Here is a 15,996-nt window from a genome sequence, read left to right as displayed (position 1 = left end):
GGGTTCAGACTTCTCCTGCAGCTTTCTCCACGTTCCTCTCCTGCCAGAAATACCGTGAACAAAAATACGGCTCTTCTAGTGAACTAGAGGAGAACCCGCAAAGGACGAGGAAGTGAGAGAGAAAGGAGTTGCCTGTTCGCTTTTTCTAAAAGCGCGTGTTTCCCTCTGAATGCCGTCGGTCTCTGTTAGAAGTGTTCGAGAACCAAGACTACTGCAATCAAGCTGCCGTTTCCTGCGTGTTTCGTATGTGCCATGTTTCTGCCAGAAGGCAGAATGTACTGGATAACAATATACAAGTTTTGATAAATTCAGTGCAAAGGAGGAGGCAAAAGGTGTAACTCGCTCGGGAAAGGCCAGGGATGTCAGCTGTGAGTTCATGTGCCCGCGGCCAAGCCTCGTCCAGCTCTGGGCGAGCAGCTCGGCCACGGCTGAGGTTTCGGGGCCGTTGTCTCTCCGCCAGGCTGGGCAGCTGGAATCCCAGCAGGGCGATCGAAATAAACTCGGCCCCAAATTAGAACAAGTGAAGTTCACGGCGATGACTGGCTGACATGGCAGTACTGGTTCCATTCCCTACCTCAGCAGTTTTCTGACAGCCGGGAATCATGCGGGTCGTTCCAGCTTCTTAAGTTCAGCGTATGCTTCTTAGCTTCTGTTATGCTCCTTCACTTACCAAGTGGAAAATTGTGATGCTAATTACAGGGCTGCTAATAAACAAACAAACAAACACTCTCCAGATCTGAAAGGCTAGACCACATATCATGCTTCCGTGCCTCCCTTTGCTCAAGCGGATGAATGATATATTGCTGCGTGCCTGTGGCAAGCAGTAACACCATTTTCAGCGCTTGCTTGTAAGTAAACAAGAATTGGAAACACTCTTGGCTAGCATCACAGTGCTTCAAAAGCCATCGCAGGTCATGCTGGTTAAAAGGACCAGCGGTTTTATGGTTTGCGTCTGACTGCTGCGAACCATCACTCAGAGATCTGCTCAGGACCTCTATGAGAGAGCCATTCATTGCCTTATCTCAGCGCCGCATGACAGCTCTGTGAAAATGTGCTCAATGCGTGCCAAAGTTTATCCGCCGAACTATTGCAGTTCCCTGGTCAGTTTTCCTGGCTTTTAACTGGGATAAAATTACCTTACCTCCGCATGCATTTTCTTTCTCCGTCTCTCTTTGTGTGTGTGTATATCTACATACTAATTTATTTATATCATCTTTGGTTTATTAATTGAGGAGTTCTTGCTTACATGTAGAGTTGTTTTGAGGCCTCAATTTTGCAGATCACCGATGAGAGGTAACGAGCAAAGACAGTCAGCTCATGCTAGTTGCATCCTTTTCTTTGTCTTCAGAGCAAAAGGCTTCAGTTTGCTGAAAACAAATAATCAAGTGAAATTATCCATTCTTAGCTATTCAGGAGGTCTGTGTTTGGGTAGAAGACAATGATTTATTGCCCAGAAAGTACTCGTAGCAATTAAAGAGAACAAGCTGTAGTGTAGGGCTGACCAGGCCATCCCTGCTCACGTTCGGAGAAGCAGTGACATGCCAGCTCCGTTCGGCGCATGCCTGGGAGTAAGGGGGCAGGGAGAGCAGGGGCCAGGAGTGAGCAGGGGTGATGCTAGCACGCGGCTGGTACAAGGAGCAAACTTGTGTTTTGTGGTGGCTCCAACAGAGGCCACGTCCTGGCCCAGCCCCTGCCTGCGTCGTGGCGGAGTGGCGCGTGTCACTGCGCGGGGACTGGGCCAGGAACCGGTCCGCCTGAAAAGTTCCCCAGCAAGAAAATGGTTCTTTGAGCAACCTGCTTCGTGTGTGCCACGAGAACAGCTCCACAGGCACCAGGCCGTGAGCAGCAGGGCCGTGGGGATGAAAAGAGGAAGGGAGGTGCCTCAACTGGCTTCTTTGGCCAGTATGTTTGCTGCCAAATATACATCCAGCCTTTGTCACCGCATGGAAAAAGACTATAAATAGGGCCGTGCTGGAAAGGCCACAAAGAAAGGGGTGCTTCCTGCGGGCAGGTTCACAAATGGCATTGCTCTTGTCCTTCAGGGGTGTCTTTCACAAGCCGTGGACAACGGGCAGCCGGCACGTAGAGTGGCACAGGGGTTAAAAAGCAGCTAAAGTGCTAGCACAGATGGAGACCAAATAACAGCCGAGTTTGGTTTCTTGTAGGGATCAGAGCCAAGGTTCTTGAGGAAGTACCGATGAGCCAGGCTCATGGGCACCCACCTTTAAAAGGAAATTCCATCCGCTGCAGCGGCTTTATTTTTGTACAGACTTGCCTGGTTTGGGCCCTTTCTGTTTCCTATAGCCTTTTGAAAACTAAGGTGACAAACACGTTTTGTTCGTGGTTTGTGCCCGTGAAAAGAGCGTGCATCATTTTCTCAAACGGAGCTTTTTCGAGGCGTGCAGGGGGACCTGGCGCTGTGCGGCGGTGGCACCGCTTGTGGCGCCTGTGGCGCCGGGCTGGAGCCCGCGCGGTGGCGGCGGCGATGCTGCAGGTACGCCCCGAGGCCACGCGGGTCCCTCCCGCGCAGCGTGGCGGTGCCAGGGCTGGCAGGCCTGCCCGCGCCCTCCGCCCTTCTCCCGCGGCGTTTCGGGTTCCCTCTCGCGGCAGCCGCCTGGATCGCGGGCCTCAGGGCACCGCGCGGCTGGGCAGCGCTCCGTGACCTCCGGCTCCAGGGCTCGGGGACGGCCGGGTCACGGCGGCGGGCGAGCGCTGCTGAGCGCTGCCTGCCCTGCCTCGGGCGGTCTCTGGGAATCAGCCACCAGCACGTTTCTTCAGGAAGCAGCCGGCAGCCCTGGGGGCGGCCGAGCTGCGGCCACGACGAAGCCTCCCGTGCGCGCGGTTCTTCGTGCCGGAGCCGCTGGCGTCCCTCGGCGTCGAAGCGCTCTGGCGGGCAGGCAGCGAGCCCGCCGCCCCCACGGCCGCGCTCCGCGAGGAGGCCCCGCGGCGCAGGGCCCGCACTGAGCGGCTGTCTTCTCCCGGTGTTGCAGGTGTGTCGGGAGTACCAGCGTGGGAACTGCAACCGGGGGGAGAACGACTGCCGGTTCGCCCACCCCGCCGACAGCGCCATGATCGATACCAACGATAACACCGTTACGGTCTGCATGGATTACATCAAAGGGAGATGCTCACGGGAAAAGTGCAAATATTTCCACCCTCCGGCACATCTGCAAGCCAAGATCAAGGCTGCCCAGTACCAGGTTAACCAGGCTGCAGCTGCCCAGGCAGCAGCGACGGCAGCTGCCATGGTGAGTTTGGGAAACGCATCCGAGGGTGCGAGTACGTTGGCGAGAGAGTAAGCGATGTGTTAGCTGGTGTCGCTGACAGCGTGTGTGCGGGGCCCGGTCGGTACCCGGCGCAGCGAGCTTTCCCAGCATGCGGTGTCAGCTCCGCTCTGAAGTAGTTTCAGGCCGTGACGGCGTTTCACTAATCTTGCCTGTTGGTGTACGGAGTACCTCTGTGTACATATACGTGTGCATACGTGTGCGTGTGTGTGTGCGTGTACACGTGTATATACAGTGTGTCGTGTGTTCGTGTGTGGGTAGAAGCGGCTGTCTCGTTGCGCAGAGAGATGAGCCCGTACGTACGAGCCACCGCGAGCCCGCGTGCGTAGAGCCGTAGTTCGCGACCGACCTCGGCGCGCGCGCGGCAGCCGCAGCCGACGGCCGCCCACCTTCCACGTGCCCGCAGCGCCGGCGGGGCTCGGGGCAGCGCCCGCACAGCCGCGGGGCGGCGGGGCCGGTTCTGGCGAGCCGTTCAGGAGGTGCCAGCCGCGCTCCGTCCCGCGTGCGGCGAGGCCGCGAGGGTGCGGTGAGCGCGGCCGGGAGCTGGGGCGCGGCGCGGGGGGCGCGGGCCGCCCCGAGGCCCCGGGGAGGCGCGGGGAGGCTGGCCCGGGGGGCCGCCCCGTCCCGCCTGCGTCCCGCCGCGGCCCCGCGCCGCGGGCCGTACTGTGCATGCCTAGTCTTGTTACCGTTGTACACGGCATCCGGTGATTTGTTTTTATTTGTTTTTTCTCACCTACCCAAATGCACTGCTGCCCCCATGATGCACCTCTGCTTGCTGTTTATGTTAATGCGCTTGACCCCACTGGCCATTGCCATCATGTGCTCGCTGCCTGCTAATTAAGACTCAGTCGGCTGTCAAATCACTGAAGCGACCCCTCGAGGCAACCTTTGACCTGGTACTATGACCTTTCACCTTTTAGCTTGGCATGTAGCTGTATCGTAGAGTTGAGTTGGGGGTTAATGTGCAGAACTGGAACACTCCCGGTGTCCCTCCCTCCCTCCCTGCCTCCCTGCCCGGCGGGCGCGGGGGTGGCAGGGCCGGGCCCCAGAGCAGCCCCTGGCTGGCACAGGCCCTGCCGCCCCCTGCCCTGCCCTCCCGTCCCGTCCCGTCCCATCCCATCCACTCCTCTCCCATCCCGTCCCATCCCATCCCCATCCCCATCCTGTCCCATCCCCATCCCAATCCTGTCCCGTCCACTCCTCTCCCATCCCGTCCCATCCCCATCCCCATCCCCATCCCGTCCCATCCCCGTCCCGTCCCGTCCTGTTCCGTCCCATCCACTCCTTTCCCCTCCCTTCCCCTCCCAACCCCTCTCCTCCCGTCCCTTCCCTCCCTTCCCATCCCCGTCCCCGGGAGCCGCGAGGGCCCCGTTGCGCACGGCGGGCGCAGGGCGCGTTGGCATGGCTTGGCGGCGCTGCGGCGCGGAGGCGGCCGGGGGAGCCGGCATGCGGCGCGCTCTGCATGCCAGGCAGGCGCTGGGGCTGGGGGAGCGGGGCGGCGCCTCGCCCGCGCCGGACGATGACTATTAACATCGCTTCTACGTGTTGATCCTCATGGAGCTAGCAGTGCTGCTTCCCCTCCCCGATAGCCTTGCTCCTTACCCAAACCCCAAAGCTTTACCGTAGCGTAATAGTTACGCCAGTTCCTATAACGTGCGGCTCCGGCACGTCTACCTGTATCGCTGTAATGGTAGGCTAAAGTAGTGCTCCCTCGTAAAGCTTTTACCTCGCCTTTTATTTGGTAGTTAAGTCTGCTATGCTGCTTGCTTGCTCATGGTTAAACATGGTGCCGCCTGTATTTTTTTAACCTTCTACTGATTTTTCTTTTCTCTTTTCTCTCTTTCCTTTTTGTCTCCCACCCATCCTTCTCCACACCCCACACCCTCACCCTTTTTTTTTTTTTTTTTTTTTACTGGACTTTATTTTTTTGCCCATCCACCATTCAGGGAATTCCTCAAGCTGTACTTCCCCCATTACCAAAGAGGCCTGCGCTTGAAAAAACCAATGGTGCCACCGCAGTGTTTAATACTGGTATTTTCCAATACCAGCAAGCTCTTGCCAACATGCAGTTGCAGCAGCATACAGCCTTTCTCCCACCAGGTAAGTGCTGCTTGTTCGCCTCTCGGGGCGGGAGGAGGGGTGTCCTGGGACCAGCACACAGGACAGCAGCCGCGCGTCCGTCCCGGCCGCAGCTCCATGCCGGGCGGAGGCAGGCGGTGCCGGGCGGAGGAGGCGCTGGTGCAGGGAGGCTGGCTTCTCTGTGCTTGTCTCGGAGGCTGGGCGGGTGTTTTCCACTCTAACATAAAAATCAGCATCGTGCTCTGTCATCCCAAATCAGAACTGGAAATCTCTTCTCTCCTTCCTCTTTCCCTCGATTAACTTTTCTCCGTTACACATCTTAAGCTCTCGTATCTGTTTCTGTTTGCTGTAAGACCCCTCTGCCTTCGTGTGCTTAGAGGCAGTTGTGAGCCAGGTACTTGAAGGCTTTGATTTCAGTTACGGTGCAGTGATCATAAAAGGCACAGACAGGCAGTCTCACAGGTAACTAACCATGAACCTACACAAGAAATCAAGATTCAGGCTTCTACCACTAAAGCCCCAGAGCTGATTTCAGACTAAGAGGAACTGAGGTGTGCTTAGTTTTGTTCCAGAATGACCAAATTTACACTTGTCCTAATGTAGTTGCTGAAGAATTGATGCCTGCGCTATGCACATAAGCAGAATTCCCTTTGGAGTAAGTGGGACTTAAAGTTTAAATATGTGCTTTGGTTCTGCAAAGAACACTTCATGCGAAAGCATAGTTTAAATGTGAGGTGAATTTGTGCCGGTATTAACACAGGTGAGTTAGTTTCTTACATACGAAGCCCACGTTAAAACAGCACTATCGTTCTAGGAGGTAAATGATGAAAAGCAGAGGACGTGCGCAGATCCGTACCCAAAGAATTTGAAGGAGTCTGTGAGGACAGCCCTTTGTAATGCAGACTAGCTGAGGGGAGGATAGAAAACTTTACCAATAAAATTTAAATGTTTTATCCTAAACATTTTTAGCATGCGCATTTGCAGGAAATTGGTGTAATGCTTTTTACCAACCTGGTCTAGTGGAAGGTGTGCCTGCCCGTGGCAGGGGGGGTGGAATTAGAGGGGCTTTAAGGCCCCTTCCAACCCAAACCATTCGGTGAGTCTGTGATTCTTTCTTAACAGTGCAGTCCAGCATAGAATAATTTAAGTGGCACAAAAATCAGTTGCTTTGCTTGATGTGGTAGGTGGTAATAACTTTTTAGGTTCCAAAAATTCATTGCAGCCACTGAAGTACATTAGTAAAAGCTGTTTGCAAAGCTTGTTGGAGTCGATAGAAGGACTGAGGGAGGAGGTTTAGGTCAGGTCCGTATACTAGCCCGTATACCACAATACGTACTGAAATGCATATGCGATCAGGGTACATTCTGTTGGTATTAAACAGTTTCACAGGTTTGTTGGCAATGCTTAACTGATGTAGTTAGTAAGCGACAGAGTTTTCCAGCTTCCATTAAATCAGTGAGGGTTGGATCATTTCTGGAAGTAATCGAACTGCTTTGAGTCATGTCCTTCAAACTTAGAAGCTCGGGTGGTAGTTCGTGTACATCAGACCTCACCTGTACAACCTGCCTCAGTTCTGACTCCAGCAAATCTGTTCTGAAACCTGCAGGAACTTGCTTCGTAGTTCTTGTTGCCTGACTTGAACTTTCCTGACCGCTGAAGTTTAGTGCGTGTACAACAAGAAGGGTGAGGGTCAGAGCAGTAAGGAATTGTCCGTGCCATTGCAACCCTTGAGGGGACCTGTTCTCTAGGTGCCAGGAGGTTTTTTCCCTGGGGCATGCGGACCTGTGTGGGAAAGGCTAGCTGCAGCTGTGTAGGAAACGATGCTACGGGGTGCTGCTTCGCTCACATTCTTAGTTAAGGATAAATTTGAAAAATGGAGCTGAGATTCTGTTCCCATCTCTGAACCCAGCAGGGCTCTTGAGGAAGGTTTAATTTGAATGCTTTGATGAAAAAAGTAGTTTCAGCTTTACAGTTCACAGCTTGCTTCGTACTTCGCTCCTGGCTGCCGACTCCTGGTGCCCTGGCAGCCACGCAGGTGGACGTTTGGCCCTGCGGCCGTGAGCTCGCAGAGCACCGGTCGCTTCGTGTTCACTGCTTCTGTACGTGCTCTGTCCCACGGTCACGGTGAGCTGGCCGAGGCATAGACCTCGTATGTGCAGCTGGATGAAATCCCGCCCCGGTGCTCGTTCCCGTCCTGTGCCGCAGGCAGCGGTCTCCTCAGGTGTGCCGATACAGCCGGTCCTGGCTTGTGCGAGCCACCGGGTGCCCGAAGGGCCGTGGAGAAGAGCAGCCCTCCCGCAGAGAGGCACCCGCTTTACGGGATGCTCCCAGGAGCCCTGGGCTCCAGGTGCACCAGATACTTGCCCAAAGAGATGTCTGCTCAGGCACTTCCCTCCTTGGGGCTTTGGGTGGGAGGCAGAGACCCCGGAATGCTAGGGAGGGAAGGATCGGGCACCGCCTCCGATTGTTCTCCCAGCCAGCAGTGCTTGTGCTCTGCTGTGGTGTTTTTCACTAGGGTTTTGTAGACTGAACAGAACAGACTGAAAGAAACAGTACGAGAGGGAGAAGAGGAGAAACTGCTTAAAACACCAGTAAACTTAGAGTATTTATCAAACCAGCTTTATTCCACTGCTGAAATAATCTGTAAGCGAGGCTATCATGAGTTAACTGAGCGCATCCCTGAATTAAAATTCTGCCCTGTGCTGAAAAACTAGGGAATGTTTGAAACCGGGCATTTATTATTCATGCATTCCTATTAGTCAGTCAACGCTTTTGAAGTCAAGATGAATATTAAGGTCATAGCAAAAAGGTTGTTATGACTGGTAAGAGGGCCGTACAGCAGTATGTCTTCGTATTTGCAAGTTATTGCACCCTAGCTAGGATCTTCATTTCTGGCTTATGTTCATTTGCTGCAGTTCCCATTAAGGACTTTGGGCACGGTTATAATGCTAATGATGGTAACTCAGGCTACAGGTTTGAGCTGAAAAGCTTTACAGGGGTATTTCAAAGAATCATTACAAAAATCTAACTTGTTTTTACTGTGTAGACCTAATTATGCATGGAATGACACAATATTCCAGATACAATGAAGTTTGTGCTACCTTGTAAATAGGGCACTGTGGAGAGGCAGAACTCAAAGGTTCTTCTGTATAACCTCGTTAGCACCCTAAGTGTCATCAGCAGGACTGAATTTTACTCCCTGTAATTCACAGCCAAATTTTGCTCCAGTCTTTAATCTTCTAAGCGGTCAGTTGACTTCAGCAATGGTTCACATAGTGGGAAGTCAGGAGAGCTACCCGTCTTTTAACCTTTCTTTGTGAATATCCCCAGTCTTCCCTATGACACAGAAATAGAACAGTAATTAGAATTATTCCCTTTTCTTTGTAGCCTTACAGACACGGTGATGGCAGAGAATAACCTTGTCCCCAGCGGTAGTTCTGTTGACTGACTCTTTCCCTGCCCAGTTCCATGCTCCTGAGGTTGCTGCTGATGCCACTACAGTACCTGGCTCCAGCTAAACCAGCTCCCGGCCCCCTTGGTGCTCTCACGGAACGGCAGGGAAGCGGCGCTGCGGCAGCTCCTGCGGGCAGTCTGCTAGGCTCCGTCCCCACGTCCAGTTCACTGTCCGCTCCAGATTTCAGGGCTTATTTTAGTTTCTGCTGCATCGGGCACAGCATTGTTAATAAATGATAGTTATTAAATAGAAAGTATATCTTTTATTAAAAGGGTTGTTCTGAAACATCACTATTCAAACCAAAATAGAATCAAAAATAGAAAAATCTGAGTTTGGTCTGGCGGAAGGCATTTTGCTGTGTAAGGTGAACAAACACCAGCTTATTGACATTTTAAAACGGATACCTTGATGTCTATAAAACACTATACTTCTGTTGGCTCTGTAGCTGAAGGGAAGAATTCCCAAGGTGCTGTCCCTTCAGTACTTTTGTATAGCCTAAGGAGGGTTGCAGGTTACGAGCACAAACTCTGGCAGCTTGAAATCTGTCCCATAATGTAGAAAAAAAGCCAAACGAGTACTCCTGGGCATTGCCATGCGCTGCGGGGGCGATCTAGCTTTCCAGTCACTCCCCTGAGGTGCGTGTTAAGCTAAGGGACAGGGAGACAGGCAGAATCATTCCTACTCCACTGCCAGCGCACAGGGCTCACCCAGATACGACAAAAATACTGTATGCCGAAGTCACTTCTTTTCCTTTTCCTTTCCTTTTTATCCCCTATCTGTTACCTGAACGTTGGGCCGCCAGATGGCAAGTAACGGATCAGTACAATCGTGTCACTGCTCGGGGGCAGCCCAGCTCGGCGCGGCCTTCCCTCGCCGTGCGGGGCAGAGCGGCTCCGCGGGCAGAGCTGTCGCTGTCCTCGGCAGCGCGGGGGGCATATCCCGGCCCCCTCGTCGCTCTGCGGCCACCAGCAGCCTCGTGCTGCCTCTCGGGGCACCTTTGGGCAGCGATGGCCAAAGCGGCGCCCGGGCCCCGCTCCGGCTGCTCGGCGTTGGGGCCCCGCAGGCGGCGGCACTTCTGAGTCTGCCATGTCCGAGGGACCCCTTCTAACAACCGTTACAGAGCTTGTGCCAAAAGGCAGAGACATACAAGACACAAAGGGTTGTGAAGTAAAGCCAGAGGAGCTCTCCTGGCCACGCTCAGATTTCAGTCCCAGAGGCAATGCACCAGCACCAGCTCGGCCCGCTTTCCCTTCACTGGAGACTAGTTCTGACGGATCACTGTGCTATTGTGTGGTTTGATTGTGCTGACGGTTACGTGCCACTGTTCCCATAATAACAATTTTTCTTCTTTGTTCAAATGAAATTTTCTAATGACACGTGTGATGGGTTGTTTTAATTCTTTTCCCTTTCCAAATCCACCTTCCTGTTGCAATGCATGATGGGCAGGCTCAATATTGTGCATGACACCCGCTACAAGTGTTGGTAGGTGCCAGCTTTGTTTCTTGATTATCTTAAACCTGTGGTGCAGCTCACGGACCCTCAAAATCCACTGCTAGATTTAACTTCCAGCTCTCGTGCCAATCCATCTCCCTTAGCCTCCTGCACTAACACCTGTCAATTAAATGCAATTGTTTTATTTAATTGACATGGATACATAGATGTTGTTAATTTTGTACAGCAGTTGTTTGAATTGCACATTGTTCCTTGGTGGATTTTGATTGGACTATGAGTTCCAGTGTTTAGAAACTATCTCGTGTTAAATAAAGACTGTATCTTGCTATAGCGACGTAGAAGTATACTGTCCTTCAACAAGATTAATTTCTGTTTGCAGTAAATATCTGGGTTGGATTTTTTAAAGACAAAGAATTGTAAATATAAGGGCATTTTAAAATTCTTCTGTTGATTTTGGTATTGAAATGATTAAGCTTGTTTGTGTCGATTTTCTTGATTTGATGGTAACAAGCGTTTTCCCCTTTTTTTTCTCTTTCATATCCCTCCCCTCTTTCTCCCTGGAATGTTGTCCTGCTTTGCACTGTGATTGCATGTCACGCGCTGGCAATGACGTCTCGGGCTTTTTGCTGTGATAAATACCATGCTCAATTATCCTACCACATGTCGCTCTGGTTCCCATACTGCTACACTCTTCTGTATGTTTGCTTATATGATTTTCCTTCCGAAAGTTCCCATGGTGCACGGTGCTACGCCAGCCACTGTGTCTGCAGCAACAACATCTGCCACAAGTGTTCCCTTCGCTGCAACAGCCACAGCCAACCAGGTTTGCTAATTTACAGCTTTGTTCCTTACAGACAACTTGAAATTGGTGCTTTTAATGAGCATGGGGGTTTTGATTTTACCTCTTGTTGGCCTACACATTCTCTCTAAGATCTGCAGCACAGCTTAATAAGCCTCTATCCATGCTCAAAAGGTGCTGCAGTTCCATTTCTGATGCTAAAAATAATTGATAATAGAGTTTCTGACTCAGTCTTAACATTTATGGGCTGTGCTGCTTATTTCTGCTCTCAGAGACGTAAAGAGAAAAGGGATAATACACGGAACCCATTATTTATTTCTATTTCTGTCCATAAGCCTATGGTTCCTTTCCATGCAGAAGTCCAATCAAAACCAGTAAAACTTTTGTGCGGAGGGATGGCAGGATCAGAATTTTAGCAGTCTGAATTTAGCAGTCTGAACATGTTCTGACTCTCCTCAGCTCTTCCAAAAGCAAAACAAAAACATTTGAGCGTGGGCCACACAGAAGCATGTTTTAAGCCTTTGTTTCCACTTGTGATTCTACTAGGAGAGAGCTCGGTGCTTTTTGCAGTAGACAAACCACAGTTAACAAAATGCCCGTTAAAATCTGTTTTTATTTCTAACTAGCTACCCCGATTATTTCCATGTTTGGACGTATTTTAGGGGGGAAAAAAAATAGCGCTTTGCTAAATAAGTAGTCAGAAGTCCTCCCAGAGAAGCCACAAACTGTGCTCTAAAGATAAGCACCGGGGCCGGAGCAGCCGCAGTTCCCACACCTGCCAGCTGAAGCTGCTCCTGAGCGCGGGAGGCAGCCTCGTGTTTTTATCTAGCTAGGCTGTCAGAGTGCAGATTCCTGTAGTACATCTGGCTAAAAGGGCAACAACAAAAACTTGTAAAAGACCATCTTGTTTCTTTCAGGAAAACACATGATTTTGTGAGTTTTACTAGAAATTGAGAAGTGCCTTCTGTCATTAATGCATCAGTTCTGGTCTGAGATGCAGGTTTTACTCCCAGCTCAGTGGGAACCACACGTGCCTTTTAGAAGAGGGAACTAAACACTACCTTCAGCATTTTGCAAGTGTGGCTCTGTATTTGTAATTGATTCCGGCGATAAAGGTCCGATTTCAAGGTAGGCTCGCCTGAGATAGACACAGCTCCGACTGAAGTCGTGAGGGCCGTCCCCTCGAGCAGTTCTGAGCTCCCACGGTGCAGCCGTCAGGGCTGCACCCGAGGTTAAGCAGCGAGCGCGTGCCTGTGTCCTGCTGCACCGTGCCTCTGTGCCTGGGGGTGCTCGCAGCCCCGGGAGCGGCCGAGGCTGCTCCTGCGGCGTGCCGCTGGGGTTCCTCGTGCCGCGGGCGCCCGCTGGGCTGGCTCCAGAGCCGTTGGGTTCGAGCCTTTCCAGCCTCGCCTGCTGGGCACGACCATTTTGTGCTACGCCCAGCTGTACGTTCTCCGTTAACCTGTCTGCTTACTGATCTCTCAAAAATATTACTCCAAAAATTCCGTTACTGCAGTGATACGTGGGTGTGCACATCCCAAGTCCCAAAAGTGGCCTGGGTGTTTTACAGTTCCAAACACACCTCCATGCAGTCTGCTTACCACGTAGCGCTTGCTGCTTGTGGGAAATGTTTGCCGACTTGGCCCCATCACTCCTGGGTGTAAACCAGCGTAAGAATTGCTTAGTATTTTGGAGAGGTAGCTTATAGGTATGACTACCTCTGCATACGCGTCACCTTAGCAAACGAGCACTCGTGTGCCCAAAGTATCGTAGTACTGTAATTTGCTGCACTGCACAGTTAATTTAAGTATTTATCCTTACATTCTCCATAAGTCCACAGAGTAGCAAGAACGAGCCAAGCCACAGAAAACCATCATTATTTTTTTCAAATCTTCTTTGTCCAAATTACCATGCACTTTCCCAAATAGATTACAGGGAAACTTTGTGTTGTAGAATCAGATCATTTCACGCATATCCTTCCTGGAGCCTCATAACACACGTAGTAAAGTACTGCAGCCAAACCTCAATATATACATATATAGCTAATATATGTATATACCATGTGAGCAATGCTGAAGTTACTTAATGCCACACGACGCAATGTGCATGCATGCCGAAAGTCTTAAGATCTGGCCCTTCATCTTCATTGACTGGTGTTGAAGGTCCTTGGTATGTCTCGACAGCACTACCCCTGATGCTTCTACACAGTTGGGTGCAACAGCCTGTCCTGCAGCAGTAGACAAAAATGGTATGAGAAGCTTCATTCCACCTGAAGCGCGTTTCTGTACAAGTTGGCAATGTGGCAGGGTTGCGTGAAGTTGGCAGGGGAGGAGAGGGCACAAAGGGTGGAGGAAACAAGACCAAGACCTGCAGGTGGTGTAGCTGAGAGTAAGCCTCTTCACGCCTCTTCCTGTGTGGATTAAGAGATCAACTAGTACCCGTTAGGAAGAAAAGGCTTTTCAAGTGCAGCAGCTGTTTGTGATCATACAAAGCAGTTCTGTGTCATATGCCCAAGCATGTCTTCCTGTACATGAACGCATCTACTTGCTCCCTCCAGCTGGACTTCCTTGTCCCGTTTGCATTGCAAGATCATACACAGCTCTCCTGGTATTTGTGTGCATTGTTGTTTTCCCTTGTTAAGGGCCTGACCTGCAAGGTCTGCTTAGGCTCCCTCGCACTGACATTAGTCTGTGTACCACACACCAGAGGGGTGCAAGACTGGGACCCAAAAATGAGGTGCAGAATATATGTTCTGTTATTTGTGCTGCTTGTAATCTACTGTGATTTACATTAAAAGAAAAAAAAAAAGGAAAATGAGTTGATGGGACACCTCCAGAGAGCCATGTAGTGAATTCTGTTTATGCAGACTAAGATTTTGAGAAGTGTTCCGCTGCTTCGGGCAGTCCTAGCTTCTCAGCCGATGAGCCGCGACGCCCCAGGCGGCTGTGCAGTGAGCACGCAGCCCGTCCCTGCGGTGGATTTTCACCCGCCATGAACATCCAGCTCAGGGCATCTTAGGGTTGGCACTCAGAAAACAAGACAAGGAAAGCAGTGAACACTTCACAAAATCAGACTGAAACCAGGCCGTTGTAGAATTTATCATTTTAAATGATACGCTGAAAGCACAGAATTTTGTGTAGGCCAACAAAAAGGGCTCTTTTCAATTACTGCACTGCATGACTTTTATAGATTTTAACTTCTCTTATTTCCTGAACGACCAATAATATTTGTATTTGTCAGTAGTACTTAACACAATGTCTTCCAGTTTTAAGTTGCTATTGTAGCACTTCAGTTGACTTTTAACTTATAGTTACAATATAAAATCCACCAACTCACAGCTGAACCTCACTTTTCCAAACTGTTATGTTCTGTAGCAAACTGCTGTGTCTGGGTTGGCTCATTGCACGTTATTCATTGTTTAAATTTTTTGCCTATAGATACCCATAATATCTGCCGAACATCTGACTAGCCACAAGTATGTTACACAGATGTAGACATTTTGTCATCAAACAGTAAGTTTCCAACGTGTTGTTGCTTGCAGTTTTCATACTTACTATGTGTGCATAATTTGTCTTTTTCAGGGAGAGCATGTTTTTATTTTCTTTCAAAGAAGGCTGATGAGGTATGGGTGGGGAAAGAGGCTGAGCTCCCACTGGCACAAATCTTTGAAAGGAGATCCCGTAGTTAGCAGCGACCACGCTAGCTAGCCTTTTGGCCCAGGTGTCGGTATTTGTTTGTATGTGCAGAAAGAACACGTTACACGTACGGATGTACTTCTGAATACTGAGGCTCTCTAATTAGAGCCTTACTTCTTGTTTACAAAGGGTGATGGCTCCAGCCACTAAAGTGAGCCGAGGGCTGGCAGGTCTAGGTGAGAGGTGGTTAAAGCTGAGCTCACTCTAGAAAGAGCTAATTTTAAATCTCCAAATTTGGGAAGCCAGCATCTGTGAAACTACAGGTTAGTCAGCAAGCTGAAGCCTGATTTCTTTTGAACACAGATTGTCAGAAAATGATGCGTTATGTATAGTATGTTTCTGGCGTAGGTTACATGGCAGAGAAAGGTCACAGAACGCTCAGGTTATGCTTGCATTGACTTGGGCTGAGCTGTGACTGCAGGCAGGGCACGTCAGCGTTGGTACTGTAGCCTTTCTTCCTGCAAAGCTTGAAGGTCAGTGTGCCTAAGCTTGAGAGATTTTTTTCCCCTGTATCTTCTTGCGAGTAAATTGTAGTTCCCAAACTCTCACTAATTTGCATGTTGTAATTAAGACCATCAGCAACACATCACCTCCTCTAGGATACCCTGTGATTTGTATTATCCTTCTCTCTCCTGTACTCCATTTCTGCTGTGTTTTTCATTGAATGGCTTGACCGTAATGGAATTGTTACTTAAGGTGAATATTAACCGATTTGCCACAGTGGGTTTATGATGATCATTATTCCTTTCAGCCGAGCATAAACGTTTTTTAACTGCTTAAGGGATCAGGTGGGATGCCTCTCCTCTGCAGTGTATGCTTGTTATCAAACTTCCCTCTGCAGACAGCTGGGAAGAAAAGAGCTCCTACTTTAGAGCCCATCCTGCAGTTCAGGAGGAATTCCTCTCTAGAGGTGTCTCCCGTGCAGGAGTCAGCAGAGACCAGAGAAATAGCTACCCCAGATGGGCGGTCAAGTAAGGAGGGCCCAGATTTCCAAAGCAGTGTAGGTGCCTCTCAAGTAGAGGCTGGGCTCCCATATTTTACAGAGGCAGAGGCAACAGGACCTGGGGAGAGAGAGGAGCACCTGGCTGCATGGGCAGCGCTCACGCAGCGTTTTTTGTGGGGATCTCTGCGTTCCAGGATCTGGGCTTTGGAGTCCACGAAACTCCCCCCAGATTCTGATCCAGTGGCTGTAGGCTCGGGAACGCCAGGAGGCCGGTTTATTGTGTGCTTTTATCA

At 50.6% G+C, this 15,996-nt stretch overlaps 1 protein-coding gene across 25 annotated transcripts in view; it reads left to right on the top strand.

Annotated features, from left to right (window-relative positions):
* The window catches only part of MBNL1 (muscleblind like splicing regulator 1), a 78,948-nt gene that overhangs the window by 59,375 nt on the left and 3,577 nt on the right, over positions 1 to 15,996 (top strand). For 7 of the 25 annotated variants that reach the window (XM_083848667.1, XM_083848659.1, XM_083848668.1 and 4 more), the window contains 6 exons: positions 2,991 to 3,248; positions 4,127 to 4,180; positions 5,231 to 5,384; positions 10,264 to 10,299; positions 10,998 to 11,092; positions 14,503 to 14,577. In XM_083848667.1, coding sequence (XP_083704793.1) covers positions 2,991 to 3,248; positions 4,127 to 4,180; positions 5,231 to 5,384; positions 10,264 to 10,299; positions 10,998 to 11,092; positions 14,503 to 14,559 — 654 coding nt within the window. In that variant the 3' untranslated portion in view covers positions 14,560 to 14,577. The remainder of the gene's footprint in view (positions 1 to 2,990; positions 3,249 to 4,126; positions 4,181 to 5,230; positions 5,385 to 10,263; positions 10,300 to 10,997; positions 11,093 to 14,502; positions 14,578 to 15,996) is intronic. The other 18 variants (XM_083848673.1, XM_083848679.1, XM_083848664.1 and 15 more) reach the window with 11 other exon arrangements.

This window comes from Anser anser (genome assembly GCF_964211835.1).
Source record: "Anser anser genome assembly, chromosome: 9".
Taxonomy (NCBI): Eukaryota; Metazoa; Chordata; class Aves; order Anseriformes; family Anatidae; genus Anser; species Anser anser.
Note: the sequence above shows the minus strand (reverse complement) of the source record. Positions and strands in the feature narration are given on the sequence as shown.